The 24,121-nt window shown below is 38.7% G+C and overlaps 1 protein-coding gene across 6 annotated transcripts in view; it reads left to right on the plus strand.

The window, feature by feature from the left end:
• The window catches only part of PAK1 (p21 (RAC1) activated kinase 1), a 161,239-nt gene extending 138,622 nt beyond the window's left edge, over nt 1-22,617 (plus strand). For all 6 annotated transcript variants that reach the window (XM_010820835.3, XM_015461133.3, XM_010820837.3 and 3 more), the window contains 6 exon segments: nt 990-1,102; nt 4,339-4,456; nt 9,795-9,894; nt 13,916-14,112; nt 16,517-16,654; nt 21,303-22,617. In XM_010820835.3, the coding sequence (XP_010819137.1) occupies nt 990-1,102; nt 4,339-4,456; nt 9,795-9,894; nt 13,916-14,112; nt 16,517-16,654; nt 21,303-21,389 (753 nt within the window). In that variant the 3' untranslated portion in view covers nt 21,390-22,617.
• Nucleotides 22,618-24,121: the final 1,504 nt, after the last annotated feature.

The following is a 24,121-nucleotide window of genomic DNA, read 5'->3' on the forward strand; positions in this document are numbered from 1 at the left end:
AATGAAATACATTTGAGAATATTGTATGTAGTACCTGACACACTGAAAAAAATGGATGCAAAAGTGCCTTGGAAATTAACGTATTCCTTAAATTGGTATTATGTGAAAATTTGTTTATTTCTATAGACAAAAAGCCTATGAAGATCTTTTTCATACATAAACATTAAGGATCCCCTTTCTCTATTTTCTCTTAACCTGGTCAACTCTGATTTACTTTTCCACAGTTTAAAAAGGCATCTCCCCTTTATGAAGCCTCTATATTAATCGTGTGAAAGAGTTCTTGCCAGCTTTATGTTTCTGTAACATTTTGTGTGGGCTTTGTTAAAGCACACCTCTTTTATATTGTGAGTTTTAAAAGTGCTTTTCTAATATAAGTATTTTGTAGCAAGTTTGATCTTCAAACTTTGGTTCACATTAGAATTACTTGGAGGGCTTGTTAAAATACAGGGTTTTTGAGGAAAAGGAAGTCCCTATTTATCCATACTTGAGCTTGGATTAAGTAGAGATCTAAGAAGGTAGAGAGATAAATGGAAAGATCAGTTTTTAAATTTTTTTACTTCCTCATTTAAATTCTTCATAACCATGTCTTATCCTCACCTCCAGTGACACCAATACCAATGCCAAGTAATAAATGATCTTTATACTTAGCAAGTGAACTTTTCCATTAAATAGAAAATTTGTGCAAACCACGCACTACCCACCCGCCCCCCCCCCCGCCCCCGAAAAAAAAAAAAAAAACCACCACTGAATTTCTGATTCAGTAGGTTTGGTTGGGGCCTGAAATTTTTCATTTCCAGCACATTCCCAGATGATGTAGCTGGACTTTGCATTGAGTACCATTGGTCTCCAGTGATAAACTGTGAGTTCCTCAAGGGCTCAGACCATATTTTATTCATCTCTGTCTCCTAAGTGTTTGTGTCTGGTACTTAGTAGGTGCTCAGTAAATTCGGAGTGACTCTGGTTATACATTGAATGTACTTTGATTTCAGGTGGCCATTAAGCAGATGAACCTTCAGCAGCAGCCGAAGAAAGAGCTGATTATTAATGAGATCCTGGTCATGAGGGAAAACAAGAACCCAAATATTGTGAACTACTTGGACAGGTATGGAGTGGTAGTCCTGTCAAAGAAATAAGGCCTTTGGGACTGATGGATGTAGTGCTAGTAGAGAAGGCAACACCAGCACTCAGAACTGTTTCCATTCAAGAATCTTTTAAGGTGCTCAGCTCTGTGCCTCTGAGCCTGCATGCTGCTGGACATCTCTAACTGCTGCACAGTCTTCTGGGTTAGGCTGAACCCTACCACCCTATGGCTTCTCCCAGCTGGTCCCGCCCCAGGGAATGCCTTCAGCCCATCTGCCTGAGTCAGACGCAAAGGTCTTTAAATCATTCTGCATCTCAAATCTTTTCCTCATCCTGCTTACCCTGCTGAATAACTTCTAGTTTGTCTGCATTATCTTAAAATGTGACATTCAGTGGTTTTGTTTGAGATTTGAGCCTTGTTTGAGATTTGAGCTGTATGGAGATAGTGCAACCACTCCTTTGTTTTAAACTCTATGAAACTTGATTTCATTCTTTTTGTTGTTGTTGTTCATTTAAAAAATGTTTTTTTTTTTTAAAATTTTAAGTGTTCTGTTTTCATTGTTGACCCCTAGTAAGTATGTAGTCAGTTCAAATCTCTGATCCTTTTTTTTTTTTTTCCCTTAACAAGAGCTTGCCTTAAACTGGTAACATAGATTTTGGGTTATCTTCATTAAATTCCTTTTTGATTCTTTTAACCTATCTTTCCAGCCTGTAAGAATTCTGCTCTTTAAGGTAATAATAAGAGTTGTAGCTAATATTTGTGTTATGCTTTTCTTTGTACTAAGCACTTTTGTGAATAGCAGTATCTCATTATGAGGTAGGGTTTATTGTCTGTATTTTACAGATGAAGAAACTGAGATTCATAGAAGTTAATAACTTGTCCAAGACCAATAAGCCAGTAAGTAGCAAATGAGGGTTTTGGATTTGAATATTCCTAGCATCAACGTCCATGCCCTTTCCATCATATTATGTTCTTTTATACCATATCTGAACAAAAGGAAGTGCTTCTTGCCTGGGTTTCAGAGACATCAGAGGTGAAGGTGACATTGGAGCAAGTCTTGGACTCTGAGTAATTTTTCTTACTATTTATTGTGCATTGCCAACTTGTTTTCATTGCTGCCAGATTATGCCAGATTTCTTGTTCTGAATCTAAAAGTGGTAAGCATTCATTTCTTTAAAGAGGAAAGGAGTTGGACTTTGGCCTTCTCTGTTTTGGAGATGATAGTCTCTCCATGATGTAGGTCATGACTGGCTCTGAAGAATCCTCTGAAGTTATTCATCCTCCCATCTCTTTTAAGAACTTATTATATGGAGAATAAAGCATGGATAAGCTTCTGAAGGTTATAAGGATACCACATTTTGGCTCAGGATAAGGAAAAATGAAAGCTGTCTTAAGGGTATGGCCTATCTCATAAAATAGTGAGTTCCTCATTAGTGGAGGTAAGTAAACAACAAAATGCATGTGGTTGAATGAATCTGTGTTCTGGGAATGGGATTAGAAGGTTTATAAATTGTTTGTTTATCATGCCTTTGCCAGTGTTTCCAGAGGCGTATTGTATTCTGTAGTCAGAAATAAATTAGGCTCAGTCCCTGCCATCAGTTGTAGTCTGGTGTAGAAAAACACACCTAGGAGTTCTTGCTGGAGGAGAAGAGTGGGTACTCTTAAGCTGAACATTCAGTGAAGGTGCTACATTTGAGAGTCTGTGGTTTTTGTGAGTTCCCAGAGGAGAACTCCATTCATGTTTTTTCTTCTCTAAATATGGGATGCTCTGAAGCTTTTTTGATGGTACCTTGGCACAGTGTATAGCTGCATAGTAACTGAGACAACATGAATCTGGTCTTGAGAGCATTACGTGAGACCCAGCTAAAGGGACTCTGCTTTGTCAGTGTCCACATAATCTTTTGTACACTTGTGTTTTCCCCCCAGTCAGTCCAAGTTGACAGATGTCTTTTAGATGTGCTGTGTGGTCTATAAATGCACATTCTTTGTCAGGGAAGAAATAGGCAGTGGAGGGCTTTTTACCAGTCCTGAATTCTCTTTTGGTCCAAGTTCAAAGGAGAAATTTGGTCCATTGTTGAAGGAGAAATTAATGTCATATTTTTTCTTCATGGACATTAAAAACTACAAGACTTTGATGTATAGAGAATGCATAATATTATAGAAAGAGGACTGAATTGATTAATAGGCAAGAGAATAGGATTTAAATCTTATCCTTTACTTGAGACTGTTTATTTTTTCCAGTAGCCTCCCATCTGCCCAGCAGTAGTCCCAATAAGGGGATGAAGATAATATGACATACCACACAGCTCAAGCCAATTCAGTCTGCCTCCTTTGTCTAAAGCTAGCACAAGAGTTTGTAGAGCTCTAGACTGTCTTTGTTGTTTATTTGTCTTATTTTGTAGCAGAGGAAACTGACAGGCTAAGTGACCTTTTTACTTATCATATAACAGAGCTGAGTGATCCAGTCCCTGAGTGAAACTTTCAGTTTTAGCCCTTCTCAGCCCCGCAGTCTATCTAGTGATACAGTACTAAATTGGAAACCCTTGGCTTCCAGAAGAGGCTTTGGTTCTGCAATCCTCCGAATTTATTCCCTTCTTAGAATCAGAGATGTTCAAAATGGAGATCATTGTCAGCAGAATGGGTGTGTGTATAAAACTACAGCTTTTTAATGGTTTTTATAACCAGTACTTTATTTAACATTTGCAGTTATCTTTTATTTTATTCATTGATTTATTCAGTAAATAATGACATCTACTGTGCCACTCTCTCTGGGGATGGAATCTTGAACATGACCTGGTACTGATCTCATGGATCTCACATCTAGTAGAACTCTCAAAGATGTTTAGTGACTTCCCTAATATTGGTAACATGGACTCCAGATCCCATCTTCATCAGATGTTTGGGTACTCTCTGCTTTCAGGCTTCTAGAGATGTGGGAACCATGCCTGATTTTAAGAAATACTGCTTTGTGTTGTGATGAAATGAAATTTTATTGCATCTTCAACCTAGTGATTTTAGTTCTATCTTTTGGGGCTTCACAGGACAGTCTGCTTTGTTTTCTCCAGTTGAACCCTTAAGAGATGTCAAGCTAGTGAAACGTCCGATAGATTCTGCTTTTCTTCAGAAAAAAGGACCCTAGACCCTTTCAGAGTTGAGGGAAATGCAGAGTCACCCTGTATATATGTTTGTCCTTTGAAAGCCACTGCTATGGCTCAGTGTACCCTATTCGTACTCACCTTTTACCTTTATCCCTGCAGTTACCTTGTGGGAGATGAGCTATGGGTTGTCATGGAATATTTGGCTGGAGGTTCTTTGACAGACGTGGTAACAGAAACTTGCATGGACGAAGGTCAGATTGCAGCTGTGTGCCGTGAGGTAAGGCCAACAGCCAATTAGACTTGAGCAGGACATGGCTTCCATATCTATGTATCTCAGGGTTCTGCATCTGATGGGATCTCAGCCTGGGCACTGTAGAGGTGGGAAAAATTAGTTGTATTCTCCCATCATCCTTTAATGATACCTGTTTTGAGACTTTTATCATCATTCTTTTTTCTTTAAAGGTAACTATATTCTGGTAACTTTCTTTCAGAATATATATATATTTCTTTCAGAATATATATATATATATATATATATATATATATATATGGCTGGATGGCATCACTGACTCGATGGACCTGAGTCTGGGTGAACTCTGGGAGTTGGTGATGGACAGGGAGGCCTGGCGTGCTGCAATTCATGGGGTCGCAAAGAGTCGGACCTGACTAAGCGACTGAACTGAACTGAACTGATACACATACATACATACATATATATAATAATCATGTATTATTTCAGCCTCTTAAAAATAGCTGCTATGAACACTTATTTTCCTTTATCTCTTTACTATGGGTATATATTTTAGTCATTTTTTTTAATTTTGCTTTCCTGCTTTATTCATATGTTATGAAGAAGGAAATAAAGCAGAGTAAAGAGATAGTGACAGAGGAGATATTATTTCAGATAGTCAGGGAAGGTTTTGCCATATATTTGAGTAAAGATCTGAATGATATGAGAAAGTAAGCCAAGCAGAAATCTAGGGTAAAATACTTCCAGGCAAAAGGAATAGGAAACAAAGTTTAAATCAGTATTCTTCTCTCTCCTCGTTGCTGTCAAACATCTAATGTCTGTAAAATGCTTGTATAAGGAGGGAGAATAAAAACCTTGGCAAGACCTACATGAGAAGCCATGTCCTTAGGGGATGGCCACATCTTCGTTAGAGCAAGAGGATGAAGGGAGTATTTGGAGAAGTTGGGTGTATTGGGTGCTTTGCTGGTAAGAGACTGAAACTTTCTTATAGCCTAATAGTATAGAAGTTTGGGAATTAGGGAAAGAGAGCATGATTAAGTGGTTAGAAGAGTAGACTCAGAGTTTTATGGGGATGAGTATGCCTAGGGTTTGATGATAGAGGAATTAGAATCATGCAGATGAAATTACATGGTTTTGTAATAATATTAGGAAAAATAAAGTCAGGTGAAATCACTACTGTCCTAGAAAATATGATCATCTTTTCATTAAAAACCCTGGGATCTAGAACACATGCACAGGTAGGTTAATGGAATTAACACAGGCCTGGGATCTTAGGAGATCTGATTTATTTTCTTTACTGTACCACTGAGGTGGTGTTTCTCAAATTTGTTTCATTATTCTCCCTCTCCCACCAGGAAGCTTTCTAGATGTTTTTTCCTAATCACATTTTCCCCATGAAATTTAATATCATAGATAAACTATGTATCTGTATTCTGGGGACCTTTGGAAATGCAGAGTTATTGTAATAACTAAGATGTTATTCATTTCAGTCATCCGAAGAACTGACTTTTACTGATTGAGATACATGCAAATGTGTGCTTGGGGAAATCAATATGTCTCAGGTGATTTATCTTAGGAATTGCAACATTCATACTGTGTATACCTTAGGGGTACCATGCGGATCAAAAAGCATTTGGAAAAACATTTAAATGTTATGCAAATACATGGCATTACTATTATCCATAAGTTCTCATAGAGATAATTCACCTTTCTAAAAATACTGTTCAGATCAGATCAGATCAGTCGCTCAGTCATATCCGACTCTTTGCGACCCCATGAATCGCAGCACGCCAGGCCTCCCTGTCCATCACCAACTCCCGGAGTTCACTGAGACTCACGTCCATCGAGTCAGTGATGCCATCCAGCCATCTCATCCTCTGTCGTCCCCTTCTCCTCCTGCCCCCAATCCCTCCCAGCGTCAGAGTCTTTTCCAATGAATCAACTCTTCGCATGAGGTGGCCAAAGTACTGGAGTTTCAGCTTTAGCATCATTCCTTCCAAAGAAATCCCAGGGCTGATCTCCTTCAGAATGGACTGGTTGGCTCTCCTTGCATTCCAAGGGACTCTCAAGAGTCTTCTCCAATACCACAGTTCAAAAGCATCAATTCTTCAGCGCTCAGCCTTCTTCACAGTCCAACTCTCACGTCCATACATGACCACAGGAAAAACCATAGCCCTGACTAGACGGACCTTTGTTGACAAACTAATGTCTCTGCTTTTGAATATGCTATCTAGGTTGGTCATAACTTTCCTTCCAAGGAGTAAGCGTCTTTTAATTTCATGGCTGCAGTCACCATCTTTAGTGATTGAGATATAATTCACATACCATATGATTCACCCATTTAAAGTAATAATTTAAAAGATATTAGTATATTTAGTTATACAGCTATCACCATAATCAGTTTTAGAACATTTGCATCACCCTAAAAAGAAACAAAGAATGTTCAAACTACTGCACAATTGCATCATCTCACACACTAGCAAAGTAATGCTCAACATTCTCCAAGCCAGGCTTCAACAATATGTGAACCGTGAACTTCCAGATGTTCAAGCTGGATTTAGTAAAGGCAGAGGAACCAGAGATCAAATTGCTAACATTCATTGGATCATTGAAAAAGCAAGAGAGTTCCAGAAAAACATCTACTTCTGCTTTAATAACTATGCCAAAGCCTTTGACTGTGTGGATCACAACCAGCTGGAAAATTCTTCAAGAGACGGGAATACCAGACCACCTGACCTGCATCCTGAGAAATCTGTATGCAGGTCAAGAAGCCACAGTTAGAACCGGACATGGAGCAACAGACTGGTTCCAAATTGGGAAAGGAGTACGTCAAGGCTGTATATTGTCACCCTCTTATTTAACTTATATGCAGAATACATCATGCAAAATGCCAGGCTGGATGAAGCACAAGCTGGAATAAGATTGCCAGAAGAAATATCAGTAGCCTCAGATACGCAGATGACACCACCCTTATGGCAGAAAGTGAAGAAGAACTAAAGAGTCTCTTGATGAAAGTGAAAGAGGAGAGTGAAAAAGTTGGCTTAAAACTCAACATTCAGAAAACTAAGATTATGGCATCTGGTCCCATCACTTCATGGCAAATAGATGGGGAAACAGTAACAGACTTGATTTTTTGGGGCTTCAAAATCACTGCAGATGGTGACTTCAGCCATGAAATTAAAAGACACTTGCTCCTTGGGAGAAAAGTTATTACCAACCTAGATAGCATATTAAAAGGCAGAGACATTACTTTGCCAACAAAGGTCTGTCTAGTCAAGGCTATGGTTTTTCCACTAGTCAAATATGGATGTGAGAGTTGGACTATAAAGAAAGCTGAGTGCTGAAGAATTGATGCTTTTGAATTGTGGCATTGGAAAAGACTCTTGAGAGTCCCTTGGACTGCAAGGAGATCCAAACCAGTCCATCCTAAAGGAAATCAGTCCTGAATATTCATTGAAAGGACTGATGTTGAAGCTGAAACTCCAATACTTTGTCTACCTGATGTGAAGAACCGACTCATTGGAAAAGACCCTGATGCTCGGAAAGGTTGAAGGCGGGAGGAGAAGGGGACGACAGAGGATGAGATGGTTGGGTGGCATCACCGACTCGATGGACATGAGTTTGAGCAAGCTCCGGGAGTTGGTGATGGACAGGGAAGCCTGGTGTGTTGCAGTCCATGGGGTCGCAGAGTCAGACACAACTAAGCGACTGAACTGAACTGAGAAAGAAACTCCATACCTATTAGCAGTCACCCCCCGCCACCCCCACCCAACCTGTTTCCCATCCCTTCCAGCCCTATGCAGCCACTAGTCTGTTTTGTGTCTCTGTTGATTTGCTTATTCCAGGTGTTTCATATAAAGGTAATATGTGCTCTGATTGGCTCATTTTGCTTAGTATAATATTTTGAAGGCTCATCTGTTTTACAGCATATGTCCTTTTATTAGCAAGTAAGATTCTGTTTATTTGCCTGTCCATCAGCTGATGGACATTTGGGTAATTTCCACTTTTTGACTCTTATGGATAATGCTCTGAACATTCATGGATAAGTTGTTGGTTGAATATATGTTTTTACTTCTCTTGGGTATGTGCCTAGGAGCGGATCTTCTGGTCATGTAGAGACTTTATGTTTAATATTTTGAGGACTGGCCAAAATGTTTACCACAGTGGCTGTACCATTTTATATTCCTACCAGCAATGCATGTTGGTTCCAATTTCTAGCAATCATCCTTTCTGTTTATAATTTTTGACATCCAGAGGCCAAAGTCTCTAGCCTCCTTAGGAAAACAGGTCTTACTTTTCCAGGGAAAAGCCGCTTCTGGATATTGGTTTGTTTTTAATTTAGCCATTGATGTATTCTTAGAAAGTGAAGTATTAAGTTGAGAATATTTCAGTAGTGTCCTCTAATTGGTTTGCATCTTTTTCATGTTTTTTAATTGGTGGAAGCCTCTAAATTTTAGCTTTGGGTTATGAACTTCCTAACAGATTTAATAGTAACCTTGAGAGTGTCTTTTCTGATCCTCACCTTTTACAGATGGGAAGACAGTAGCCCAGAGGGAATAAGAGATTTGTCTAGAATAATTTTATTGTTCAGAACCATGCATTTTTATTATTCTTTTCAGTCTCTATATTACTCATTCTACCTATTGAGTCTGTGTGTTTTCCAAGGTTCTTTTCTTTCTTCTTTATTTACTATAACATTTGCCAATTTCAACCATTACCATAACTTGAAAGACTTGTAAACGTTTATTTCAAGTCCAGCCTCTCTGCAGCACCCAAGATTCACGCCTGCAGTTGCCTGCTGGACATTTGTCTGCAGATGTTTATGGGAATGTAAAAAGCAGAATACAGCAAACAGTACAAACTACCTCCTCACCAAAATAAGACTATCTTCCTAAATTCATGGCTTCTAGTATCATTTCCATTTGTTTAGTTTCCCAAATGTGACTGTTATTTGTCATTTTCCTGTAGTTTTTTCTTTACAAAATCCTTTCCATTCTTCCTCAGTATTTTTTTAATTTTTTTGGCTTGGGTTCTTTGTCAAGGTGCTAATGTTCTGTAAACAATTCTAAAACACTTTGGAGGAATTCCTGTACCTAAAACTGTTATAAGCTATGTTACAATACACTGTGGTCAAGTATCTTATAAGAAAAGTATGAGGCAGCACTAAGTATTAAAAGTATGTTTAGTAATGAGACAAGAGACTAGATATTAGATCTGCCTCTTCCATTTATTTGGAGTAAGTTCTTTTACTCACTGGGGTCTCACTTTTGTTATCATAAAATGAGGAGGTTGGATTAGTGATTTTCTGTAAGTCTCCATAATTATTTGTCCTTTCTCTCTCTTTCTGCCCACATCACTTCAACAGTGCCTGCAAGCTTTGGAGTTTCTGCATTCGAACCAAGTTATTCATAGAGACATCAAGAGTGACAACATCCTGTTGGGAATGGATGGCTCTGTCAAGTTAAGTGAGTAGGAGTGATAATAACTTCTCTTCCCTCTGGGACCCTGTCTCCTCTGGGATGGTAATCATATAAGAGTAGCTACAAGACTCACCAAAGAATCTTATTTCTTGGATATGCAGGCACTTTATGTTACTCAGCACTATATAGGATGACATTTTTTCCCCACTCATGCATTCAATGAAAAACATTTATTGTGTTGGTCAACAAGGATACTTTTGCCTGTATTTAAGTAGTTCTCAATCTACTATGGGAAACATAAAATACATAGTTAGAAAAAAGAGTTTAGTGTAATAACTTTCATTCAGTCATTTATTTAGCAAACTTTTATAAAATGTCTGTTTATGTGCTCGGCCATCTGAGAATGAAAAATGTGAGTAAGAACACATAGTTCTTATTGAAGGTTTCATAATTAAGTAAACATATAATAGCAATATAATGGGAATGAATAGCAGGCAGAACATTCTGTTCAGAAGTGTAAGGATGAAGAATCCAGACAAACAGATTGTGTCACAGGTGGATGGGCAGCTTATGGGGAGACTGTTAGCAGTTTCTACCCTGGGGCACAAGAGGAGGAACTAATTAAATCAGGGTCATGCCTCAATTCAGTTCAGTCACTCAGTCGTGTCCAACTCATTGCGACCCCATGGACTGTAGCACACCAGGCCTCCCTGTCCATCAACAACTCCGGAACTTGCTCAAACTCATGTCCATCGAGTTGGTGATGCCATCCACTATCTCATCCTCTGTCGTCCCCTTCTCCCACCTTCAATCTTTCCCAGCATCAGGGTCTTTTCCAGTGAGTCAGTTCTTCACATCAGGTGGACAAAGTATTGGAGTTTCAGCTTCAGCATCAGTCCTTTCAATGAATATTCAGGACTGATTTCCTTTAGGATGGACTGGTTTGGATCTCCTTGCAGTCCAAGGGACTCTCAAGAGTCTTCTCCAACACCACAGTTGAAAAACATCAATTCTTCAGTGCTCAGCTTTCTTTATAGTCCAACTCTCACATCCATACTTGACTAGTGGAAAAACCATAGCTTGACTAGACGGAACTTTTGTCGGCAGGGTAATGTCTCTGCTTTTATTTTAATATTCTAAGTTGGTAATAACTTTTCTTCCAAGGAGCAAGTGTCTTTTAATTTCATGGCTGAAGTCACCATCTGCAGTGATTTTGAAGCCCCCAAAAATCAAGTCTTTTACTGTTTCCCCATCTATTTGCCATGAAGTGATGGGACCAGATGCCATAATCTTAGTTTTCTGAATGCTGAGTTTTAAGCCAACTTTTTCACTCTCCTCTTTCACTTTCATCAAGAGTCTCTTTAGTTTTTCACTTTCTGCCATAAGGGTGGTGTCATCTGCGTATCAGAGGTTATTGATATTTCTCCTGGCAATTTTGATTCCAGCTTGTGCTTCATCCAGCTTGGCATTTCTCATGATGTACTCTGCATATAAATTAAATAAACATGGTGACAATATACAACCTTGATGTACTCCTTTTCCTATTGGAACCAGTCTGTTGTTCCATGTGCAGTTCTAACTGTTGCTTCCTGACCTGCATACAGATTTCTTAAGAGGTAGGTCAGGTGGTCTAGTATTCCCATCTCTTTCAGAATTTTCCACAGTTTGTTGTGATCCACACACTCAGAGTCTTTAGTGTAGTCAATAAAGCAGAAGTAGATGTTTTTCTGGAACTCTCTTGCTTTTTCGATGATCCAACTGTTGTTGCCCATTTGCTCTCTGGTTCCTCTGCCTTTTCTAAAACCAGCTTGAATATCTGGAGGTTCACAGTTCATGTATGTTGAAGTCTAGCTTGGAGAATTTTGAGCATTACTTTACTAGCATGTGAGATGAATGCAATTGTGCATTAGTTTGAGCATTCTTTGGCATTGCCTTTCTTTGGAATTGGAATGAAAACTGACCTTTTCCAGTACTGTGGCCACTGTTGAGTTTTCCTGATATGCTGGCATCTTGAGTGCAGCACTTTCACAGCATCATCTTTTCGGATTGGAAATAGCTCAACGGGAATTCCATCACCTCCACCAGCTTTGTTCATAATGAGGCTTCCTAAGGACCACTTGACTTCTCATTCCAGGATGCCTGGCTCTAGGTGAGTGGTCATACCATCATGATTATCTGGATCGTGAAGTTCTTCTATGTATTCTTGCCACCTCTTCTTAATATCTTCTGCTTCTGTCCTTTATTGTGCCCATCTTTGTATTGAAACCTTACCTTAGTATATCTAATTTTCTTGAAGAGATCTCTAGTCTTTCCCATTCTATTGTTTTCCTCTATTTCTTTGCAGTGATATCTGGGGAAGGCTTTCTTATCTCTCCTTGTTATTCTTTGGAACTCTGCATTCAAATGGGTATATCTTTCCTTTTCTCCTTTGATTTTTGCTTCTCTTCTTTTCACAGCTACTTGTAAGGCCTCCTTAGACAGCCATTTTGCTTTTTTGCATTTCTTTTTCTTGGGGATGATCTTGATTCCCGTCTTCTGTACAATGTCATGAGCATCCTTCCATAGTTCTTCAGGTACTCTATCAGATCTAATCCCTTGAGTCTATTTATTACTTCCACTGTATAATCATAAGGGATTTGATTTAGGTCATACCTAAATGGTCTAGTGGTTTTCCCTACTTTCTTCAGTTTAAGTCTGAGTTTGGCAATAAGGAGTTCATGATCTGAGCAGTCAGCTCCTGGTCTTGTTTTTGCTGACTGTATAGAGCTTCTCCATCTTTGGCTGCAAAGAATATAATCAATCTGATTTCAGTGTTAACCAATCTGGTGTTGTCCGTGTGTAGAGTCTTCTCTTGTGTTGTTGAAAGAGGGTGTTGCTACGACCAGTGAATTCTCTTGGCAAAACTCTATTAGCCTTTGCCCTGCTTCATTCTGTACTCAAAGGCCAAATTTGCCTGTTACTCCAGGTGTTTCTTGACTTCCTACTTTTGCATTCCAGTCCCCTATAATGAAAAGGACATCTTTTTTGGGTGTTAGTTCTAGAAGGTCTTGTAGGTCTTCATAGAACCCTTCAACTTCAGCTTCTTCAGTGTTACTGGTTGCAACATAGACTTGTATTACTGTGATATTGAATTGTTTGCCTTGGAAACGAACAGAAATCATTCTGTCGTTTTTGAGATTGTGCCTAAGTACTGTATTTCGGACTCTTGTTGACTGTGATGGTGACCCCATTGTTTCTATGGGATTCTTGCCCACAGCAGTAGATATGATGGTCATCTGAGTTAAATTCACCCATTCCTGTCCATTTTAGTTTGCTGACTCCTAAAATGCCTATGTTCACTCTTGCCATCTCCTGTGTGACCACTTCCAACTTGCCTTGATTCATGGACTTAACATTCCAGGTTCCTATGCAATATTGCTTTTTACAGCATTGGACTTTGCTTCTATCACTAGTCACATCCGCAGGTGGGTGGTGTTTTTGCTTTGGTTCCGTCTCTTCATTCTTTCTGGAATTGTTTCTTCATTGATCCCCAGTAGTATATGGGGCACCTATCGACCTGGAGAGTTTGTCATTCAGTATCCTATCTTTTTGCCTTTTCATACTGTTCATGGGGTTCTCAGGGCAAGAATACTGAAGTGGTTTGCCATTCCCTTCTCAAGTGGACCATATTTTGTCATGCCTAGTTGTAGATGATTAGGGTTTCATGCCTGGGAAATAAAATAAGGACCTCGTAACCAGATACTGGTGTATGGGGATGGTTTTCAGGAATAAAGCAGAATTGAGGCAGGTAATAGGTGTCAAAATGGGCAGCTTAGCCTTTAATGCCTAGTGTTTCTGGTTTGAGGAGGAGTAGGAAGGTAGAAATGTTTCATGTTTCTCCTTAAAGTCTGAACAGGGCAGAGCCTAGGAGCTGGATATGAAGGTGGTAGTTATGTGACTCCAGCTTTGGAGAGACAAGGGATGTAGTGGCTAGGACACCGGGAGAGCTTGATACCTAGAGGGAGGCATGCACTATTTATAGAAGGAACACTCTGCATATGAATCGTTTCTGTCTTTTCTTTTTCAGCTGATTTTGGATTTTGTGCTCAGATCACCCCAGAGCAGAGCAAACGGAGCACCATGGTGGGAACACCGTACTGGATGGCACCAGAGGTTGTAACCCGGAAAGCCTATGGGCCTAAGGTTGACATTTGGTCCTTGGGCATCATGGCCATTGAAATGATTGAAGGGGAGCCCCCATACCTCAACGAAAACCCTCTGAGAGTGAGTGTTACTCGTCCCATATCAAGATGTTTGGGCTGTTGAATTTCTCTTTTCTGGATCAAACTAGGCAGTGATAAAGCATACATGCTTAAAGAAAATGTAAATTAGCAGTCATTCATTCATATATTCAGTGATTTTTTTGAGTTCTTATGGGCAAGAAACGGTTCTGATAATAATAAAACAAATTAGTATATAGTAACAGAAGATAAGAGCTGTGAAAGAAATAGAGAGTAAGAGGGGGAAGGACAGAGAAGTGTGCTGTTTTATTTTAGGTGGAGAATGAATTCCTCTCTTATAACTTATCTGAGGAGAAATCTGAAGAAAAAAAAGGAATGAAAAAATAAAAAGAAAAATGAAAAAAGGAATGAGCCTTGAGATTAATCTGAAGTAAGAATTTTCGAGTTATCAAGTGTATAAAGAACTTGTTTAGAGAACATACTTGATACATCCTTGGGAAAACCAAGTAGACTAGTGTCCCTGAAGTGAGTGAGCAGAGTGGACAAGGTTCTGACCATGTTAAGTTAAAATGTTTATTAGACATCTTAAGTGGAGGTATTGAGTAGAATTGGGCATCAGAGTTCAGAGTTCAAGAGTGAGTATTCAGGACTCGAAATACAAATTTATTAGTAGGTATTATATAGTTGGTTTATTTAAAAATCAGAGGTAGATGATAATGAGATCACTCACCTAGGGAGTCAGGTAGTACTGATACCCGGAATACTCTCATGTTTACAAATTAGAGGAACCAGCAAAGTTGACTAATGGGCAGCCTTCCTGGTAGAAGGAGAACTGAGAGACGTGTCCCGGAGGCCAAGAGGACAAAGTGTTTTGAGAAGGAGAATGGACCAGTGTGTCAAATGTGACTATGTTGCATTTAAGATAATCCTAGGTAATGATCATAAGATTGGCCTGTGTGAAGGTTATTGATGACTTTGACAGTCAGTTTCACTGGAGTGATGGGAATGAAAGTCTGATTAGAGTAAATCCACCAGAGTGAAGAAATGACATGTATAAGCAGTTACTTTTCATTGTTTTCTTTCAGAGGAATTTTGCGGTTATGCTAACAGAGAAGTGAGTGGAGCCATATCTTGAAGTAGAGACTAGGGGGGTTTTCTTTTTTTGTTTTGAAGATGATATTATCATAGCATGTTTTTGTGCTGATGAGAATTATCTAGTAGAGAGGAAAATGGTCATGTACAAGAGTGATGTGACATCTGTAGGAGAGATAGTGATATCCTTAAGTAGATCAGGGGGGTTGGATCAAATACTGAAGTAAAGATCATCAAATTAGAACTTGGACAGTTTATTATTATAATAGGAGAGGGAAAGCAGCATATGTGAATACAGATGTAGGGTGGTAATTTTGATTATGGGCAAATGTGAGAGTTATTCTGATTGTTTTTATTTTGTTATTTATTCCAACCTCTCATTCGGTGTAAGAATTCCCTGAGTTTTGTCGCTAATCAACAGTCATGTAATTTTAGCCGGTTACCTCTTGGATAGCCCTGATTATTGAAAAGTGTTTTAGTGTACCAAACTGAAACTACCTTCCATAGTTTCTTCTCTTGGCTCCCAGTATTGCCCTGTGGATCCACATGCCACTCGTCTTCCTCCACCTTAGAGTGCCTTGAAAATGATGATGAGTAGTAGTAACAGAAATAAGACTGGGATCAAAGTCAGAGGACATGAGGTTGTGTAAACAGCATGATGCCAAGCATATCTCTTTATGTTTTAGGACTTTATCTATGAAATGGGGATGATAATTCTTGCCCTGCCTATTACCCAGAGTTATTGTGGTCATTAAATGAGATAGTGTTTGTGTAAACACTTTACAAAATAAAGTTCAGATTGCTTTAAAAGGTTTAGTATGATGATTTTCTTTATCTTTCCCAGGAGATGGCTTCATATTAGAGAACCAGGATGGCAGCAGTGAAACAGATTGCTCCTTTATGGAACAGTTCCTTTATATATTCTTTTCCTGCTAGAAGAGATCAGTTTTTAGATGACTGAGATGATGGCACTAGGAATAATAAATTTCCTTCAGTAAATGGCTGGTGTTTAACTCATTAGGCTAAATGTATAGTAAACCATTTAGATTTAAATCAATAATAATAAATGCTTGGATCTGTAACACACTTCATAAGCTTATGAAGTGCTTTCAATATGTTATCATTTTATTTTACAGACATGTGAGATAGGCACTGTTAACATCCCTGTTTTACAGATGAGGAAGTTAGAAATCCACTGGAAATTTGGCTCTTAAGTCATATTCTCTCCAGTATACTGAGGCTGCCTCTTTGTCTTCTGAAGGCTGAAGGCAGCCAACCATATTTCTTGACGGCCTGTCTGGGAACCAGGAAAGAACCCCAGGTAGAGCCCAGGGCAATTCTGTTTGTATTTCCAGGCCTTGTACCTCATTGCCACCAATGGGACCCCAGAGCTTCAGAACCCAGAGAAGCTGTCAGCTATCTTCCGAGACTTTCTGAACCGCTGTCTTGAGATGGATGTGGAGAAGAGAGGTTCGGCTAAAGAACTGCTGCAGGTAACTGTCCCTATGTAGGGAGGCACCTAATTCAGAGAATCACATAACCAGGGCTTTTTTTTGCTGCATTTTTGTATGGCTGTTACAGAACTAGGCTTTTCTTCTAGCTCGTCCCACACTCCTATTCCCCTCATCTTGTTCATCCCTGGACCTTTGCTCATGTTACTCCCTTGGGCTCTTCCTCAGCCTATTAAAACTCTGTACTTTCTCCTAGACTATATCTTACAGAGTTATTTTCTGAGCTCTTATTGAACTTTGCCTTTATCTTCCCTTGGTGCTTGTTTTGTTCTGCCTGAATTAGTCTAGCAGAGTTTGAGTCTTGATGAGAAGAAATTTTTTGCATGCAAATCTTATACAAGTTATATTTTACTGGGATAAACCCAAAAGATAGATTTTTAGGAAAGAGGATAGTTAGTGCAGCATTTCAATTCTTCCTAGTTTCTTCATGGAAACCCTTGCAGATGGTGGGAATGATAGTCTGCTTGTTTGTTCATTTATTTCAGTTTTTTGGCCATGTCACATGGCATGCGGGATCTTAGTGCCCTGACCAGGGATCAAACTTGTGCCCTTCTGCAGTGTAAGCTTGGAGTCTTAACCATTGGATCACCAGGAAGGTCCCTATAGTCTGCTTGTTTGGAGTGAGATCGTGACAGGCTGTGGGGAACCTGAAGTTGGGGGTTTACCCAGCCTTATATATTCCACCAGCTTAATCCTGAAGTTATACCATAATTATTTAATATGGTTTCAAAATTTGCTTTTAGTTGACCACATTATCTATATTTAGCATTTATGTTTCAGTTACAATTTCTCATTACTAGTGTTATTTTATTACATTGCCAACTGGTGATTTACTAAGTGTGACATGCAACTTAATGACAATGAGTAATGTATAGATTTGCACAGTCAGTCAGTATACAAAAGTCATAAAACTTTTGTATTTTGAGGACTAACACAGGGCAGGGCAGGGCAGGATGTACCATACTGCATCACATTAAAGCTAATTATGAACAATTCTGTCTTCTTTACTGTTAGTAGATCATAGCTTCTATGTTATTAATCCTTGGTTTCCTCTTACCTGGGACCTGAATCAAAATAGGTATTCAGTGGGAGAAAACATTTGCAAATGATATGACTGATAAAGCATTAATATCCAAAATATATAACCAGCTCATACACCTCAGGAAAAAAAAAAAAAAAAAAACCCTACAAACAACCCAGTTAAAAAATGGGCAGAAGACCTGAATAGACATTTTTCCAAAGAGAAAATGCAGATGGTCAGCAGGCACATGAAAAGATGCTTAGTATTGCTAAATATCAGGGAAATGCAAATCAAAACCACAGTGAGAAATCACCTCACACCTGTCAGAATGGCTGTCATCAAAAAGAATCCAAATAACAAATGTTGACAAGGATGTGGAGAAAAGGGAACCCTCCTACACGCTTGATGGGGATATAAATTGGTACAGCTAATATGGAAAACAATATGGAGGTTTCTCAAGAAACTAAAAACAGAACTATGATATGACCCAGTGGTTCCAGTCCTGGATATATATATGAAATAAACAAAAACTAATATGAAAAGATACATGCAACTCAGTGTTCATAGCAACATTATTTATAATTGCCAAGATATGTAAGTGACCTCAGTGTCCATCAGGAGATGAATGGATAAAGAAGATGTGGATGAATACTACTCAACCATAAAAAAGAATGAAATCTTGCCATTTGCAACAACATGGATGGACTTGGAGGATATTATGCTAAGTGAAATAAGTCAGACAGAAAAACAAATATTGTATGACATCACTTATATGTGGAATCTAAAAAGTAAAATAAACTAGTTAATATAACAAAAAAGAAACAGATTCACAGATATAGAGAATAAATTAGTGGTTACCAGTGGAGAGAGGGAAAGTAGGGGAGGGACATTATATGGGTAGGGTATTAAGAGATACAAATTATGATATGTAAAACAAGCTGTAAGGATATATTGTATAACCCAGGAAATATAGCCAATATTTTATACTTAGTTATAAATGGAGTGTAACCTATAAAAATTGTGAAGCACTATATTATATACCTGTGACTTATGCAATGGGCTTCCCTAATAGCTCAATGGTAAAGAATCTGCCTGCCAATGCAATAGATGCAGGTTCGATCCCTGGGTTGGGAAGATTCACCGGAGAAGGAAATGGCAAGCCACTCCAGTATTCTTGCCTGGGAGATCCCATAGACAAAGGAGCCTGGCAGGCTACAGTCCATGGAGTTGCAAAAGAATCGGACATGGCTTAGTGATTAAACAACAACAATAAACTTATATAACATTGTATATCAACTATACTTCAATTAAAAAATAGGTATTCAGAAAATGTTTGTTGAATTGAATGGAATTGCTTAAACCTTCATTGAAATGTTACCTTCTGGAGATATTTATCATCTCTTTGTAATCAGAGTTACTGACTACAGAGCATTGATATATTAGATATGAGATCTGGGTTCTGCCAAGCCCATTAGTTTCTAGCATCCTTTGGGACAAAACCTCCTTATAACAGGCAGTATATATAATATAGGATCCTTTTCCTTTCATATGAAGTTTTTTCTGGAAACACCAAGCTTTGGGAAATGTGCAAATAGTTTAAGCCTCAAGATGATATTGTTGACTAGGTATTAAAATATAGTTACTGAAAGATTAATGTCCTCTAGAGTTTTTTTCCTGGTATAATAATACATGACAAATAATAAATGCATTGTGTTGAATCTTTATCATATTCTAGGCACTAAGCACTTTATATATTTTTTTAATCTATTCTTTTTTAATAAACCTGTGATTTATAGATTTTTGTATTCCCATTTTTACAGGTGAGGAAACTGAGATTTCAAGTGTTCAATAACTTTGTGTGATTAAAGTAACTGAGAAATGGTGGATCCAGGATTTAAATCTATGTGTATTTGGCTCTCAAGTGTGTATATTCTTGGCCACTGTCTGGTTCCAAGTGTTAAAGCTGGAAAGACCTTAGAGCTTATCTTGTCTGATTTATTCATTACACAGAGAAGGAAACTGAGGCCTCCTAATTGGGTGTTGGATCATGATGCTTTCTCAACTCAGGGGAATTGTATAAACATGCAATCTGAGAACACTGACTCTTTAACTTGTTACCGTACATTGTAAATATTCTAAATGATGACTTTCAGAATCTCAGATCATGAAAGCTTCACATCTGTTTCTCCTGTGAGAACGATATATATGGATAGAAATACATAGGGGCTTTTGTTGGAATTCATATCTTTATAATTTAGCCAAGATCTTCTATTCCTTTTGTAGTAATAGTTTCTTATTCTCAGTACCTCTTTGAGTCCCATCTCTGTTCAGAGGGATGGTGTGGGGAGGGAGGAGGGAGGAGGGTTCAGGATGGGGAACACATGTATACCTGTGGTGGATTCATTTTGATATTTGGCAAAACTAATACAATTATGTAAAGTTTAAAAATAAAATAAAATTAATTAAAAAAAAAGAATTTGAAGCACTTCTAGCAAAGAATATTTGTAGATATTTCTATATATAGAAATATAGAAATTTTAAAATTTAATGTGTGTGTATACACATATACAATATGATTAATAAAAGAGACTTATGAGGATGGCCAGAAGAATCAAACATACTAATCATTTGCATTAAATAGTTTTGTTTAAACATCAAATTTGGTTCTTAGTGTCCTGGTAGTGAAGACAGAAAAGAAAATATGTTAGTTAGTTCCTATGTTTCTTATCCAATGGGAGAAACATTCTACACCTCAAGACACAAAGCCTTTTCACTAGTAAAATGAAGAAAAGTCATTTTTAGTTGCGAGTTCAGAGTTCTATGATGACTGTTTTCTATAATGTTTTTTTACTGAAAACATAAAAGTAATTTTCAAATGGTGTTTTTACCACAATGGTTGTCTTTAATGGTTGTGGGTATGGCCCACAGTATAGCCCAGTGAAAGTGACTTGGAAAAGGACCAAGTCCTTCCTGGGTTAATTAACCTTACTAAACACAAGGATAGAACAACAGATTCCCAAATCAGTGCTTCTGAAATGCAGAATTGTAGTGTACCATTGGGTCATAATCAGTTAATAACCTTCCCTCTGAGCTCATTATTATTCTGATTATCACCATATTTTGGACTTATATAAAATGAAATCATACAGTACGATCTCTTCTTATGTATGTGTTCTTTCATACAGCATGTCTTCTGTGGGATTCATCCTATTATCAATGTATCAATTACTTATTCCTTTTTATTGCTCTGTAATTTTTGTATAGTATTCTATGAATATAATGTTACTCATTCTTTCAGTCTCTTGGGACATTTAGGTTCTTTCATTTCTGACTATCATAAGTAAAACTGCAGTGAGCATTTATGTGTGTGTCTTCTGGTGAATTCAAAAACTTACTTCTCTTGAAATACATCTAGAAGTGGAATTGGTAGGATATAGGATAGACATGTATTTAGCTGTAGGTAGATATGTTATCTTTAAAAGATGTCCTTCAATTTGAAGTTGATGATCTGTACAGTATACAAACATGGATGCCCTGAAAACCTTGTAATGGTTGCTAAAAAATAATGGTAAATTGTCATGTGTCTTTTGTTCTTTTTCTCCTTTCTAGCATCAATTTCTGAAGATTGCCAAGCCTCTCTCCAGCCTCACTCCACTGATTGCTGCTGCAAAGGAAGCAACCAAGAACAATCACTAAAACCACATCACCCCAGCCTCATTGTGCCAAGCCTTCTGTGAAATAAATGCTCATTTCGGAAATTCCAACCCCTGATGCTCTTCCTTGCCTTCTCCTCCCATTTCCTGGTCTAGTGCTCTCAAGACTGATCCTTGAAAACCATGTGTCCAGCATTGAAGAGAACTACAATTAACTAATTGGATGATGGCCATTTTAAAATAAGGAATTTGCTCCCAACCTGTGGATGTGAGGGTGATTTATGACCAAGGACTTACATGAATAAATCCTTGGATTCCTATTTCTGCCCACCCCCCCAACCAATCAGTTCTTGACTATATAAATTTTTGACTTTATAACATTATCAACTTGTGATTAGTTGAGATATTTTTCAGTGCTTGCTTTTCTGTTATCAGACTGCCCAAACACATTATTGTACTTGAAAATAGGAATAGCTCAAGGAATGCCATGCGGGTGATACTCAGCCAGGACATGAAATGGCTCTTCTTTCTGGACCATGACTTTGGCATAGCTGATCCTGATATGGGTGGGAGAGCTACCATGTTTTTCTTTGTGTATGCTTCAAGCATCTTTTTGGGAGGATCTATATCCAATCGTGTTCCCCATGCTACTTCTTGTGAAATGATCTTGGCTATGTAGCCGCTTTTGACTCCTTAAAATTCCCCTAGGCTGCTGCCCCCATTCTGTCCTTGTTTAGAACATTGAGAAGTTTCCTAGGGCACATGCTGGGTGAGAGCAGTGTGAGAAGTCAAGGAAAAAAAAAAAAAACAACAACTGCTTTTAGAACAAAGCTGGGCATCAGAACCTGTCCAGCTATACCTATGTGATGTTTGAAGAACTCAGCATGTTTTTCCATCTGCAACAAGGAGCTAAAAGATTAACTCATCTTCTGATTGCCCTAATCTCTGGGTCAAAGAAAGAACTCCAAATCTGAAACTACATGTTTGTTTTGGATGGATTTGTTGGCCTGAGATGATAGTCTGCCAGCTGTGAGGGGACCCTGTTTTTACACTGCATGGCCAAGCTCTCTGCAAATGGAAATGCTTGCATTGGGTGTTGGGGATGTTTGCTACCTCCTGCTGTCTTTGTGGTTTTGGTCCTCCCATTATGGTAGGACCCCTGGCCAGCATTGTGGCTTGTCATGTTAGCCCCAATGGCTACCTTGTCATGCTCTGAGGTACCACTGCCTCTGCAGTTTTATTTCCTTCAATAAAAGGAGATGAAAATGTTCTATTTGGTGTATGCCTTTCTTTCCTTTTTCCCTTCCCTTTTTTTCTAATTTTTTATTTTGATTTTTTCCAAGTTAAGAAAATATACATATATTATAAAAATATTCTTTCTTCCAAAATCATTTGAGATTAAGTTGCAGATAAGATGCTGCTTTACCACTATATACTTACTTTATTGTGTATTCTTTATTCTTAACACTTTTGCAAAGGTGAAGACCCATGAAAGCCAGTGGTGTAGTTTGAAGACCAGACAGCCAGATAGCAGTGGTGTAGGTTCTAGTGGAAGTCTAGGGGATTCCCTGGTGATTCAGTGGTTATGATTATGCCCTTCCACTGCAGGGGGTATGGGTTTGATCCCTGGTCAGGGAACTAAGATCCTGCATGCTGTGCTGCTGCTGCTGCTGCTGCTAAGTTGCTTCAGTCGTGTCCTACTCTGTGCGACTCCCATAGATGGCAGCCCACCAGGCTCCCCCGTCCCTGGGATTCAGAGTGGGTGACATGGCCAAAAAAAAAAAAAAAGGTCTGAACTGCTATATTTAAAATGGATAAGCAATAAGACCCTACGGTATAGCACAGGGAACTCTGCTCAATGTTATGTGGCAATTTGAATGGGAGGGGAGTTTGGAGGAGAATGGATATATGTTTATATTTTTGACTGAGTCCCTTTGCTGTCCACCTGAAACTATAACAACTTTGTTAATCAGCTATACTCCAATATAAAATAAAAAGTAAGGGGGAAAAAAAAGCGCGTCTAGTGGTAGAAGTCTGATTCCTCAGAATCAGGAGCACTGAGGACAGGAGAAGATCAATGTCCTACTGGTACAGTCAGAGAATAGCCTTTCTCCACATTTTTCTTCTGTTCAGACTGTCAGCTAATTGAATGGTGTCCACCCACCTTGAGGAGGCCCATCCGCTTTGTTCAGTCCATCAATTCAAATGCTAAACTCTTCTGGATACACCCTCAAAGGCACACCCAGAAATAACATTTAACGAGATATTGGGCTCCTGATGACCCAGTCAGGTTGACAGAATTAACCATCACGCTGCGTTCCCACCTCCAAATGAAGGTGATAACTCCAGGGAAGACTGGTCAGCTGACAACTCTTATAATGCTATGTGATTATGGCTTTTAGACCAGGGGGTCAAAAGTGATGATTAGTGAGACCTGATACTGTCTTATGAAGAAAAATGCAGAGCAACAGGAGATCCTCCTGTAGTTACTGAAAGGACAAGTGTGATTGGATTGCTTCTGTGTTAGACAGAAGGAACATTAGATAATGTTCTAGAAGAAATGATGAAGATCGAAAGATTGTACTTCCTCATTCTTAGACTGCAGTGGTAAACTGGTTAGTCTAATGAGGGCTGAAAATTGTTCGTTAATTGCCTCTCTGGAATTTTAGAGTTGATTGGTTGGGTCATGTCTGACTCTTTGCAACTCCATCGACTGCAGCACGCCAGGCTTCCCAGTCCTTCACCATCTCCTGGAGCTTGCTCAAACTCATGTCC

This window comes from Bos taurus, chromosome 29 (genome assembly GCF_002263795.3).
Source record: "Bos taurus isolate L1 Dominette 01449 registration number 42190680 breed Hereford chromosome 29, ARS-UCD2.0, whole genome shotgun sequence".
Classification (NCBI taxonomy): domain Eukaryota; kingdom Metazoa; phylum Chordata; class Mammalia; order Artiodactyla; family Bovidae; genus Bos; species Bos taurus.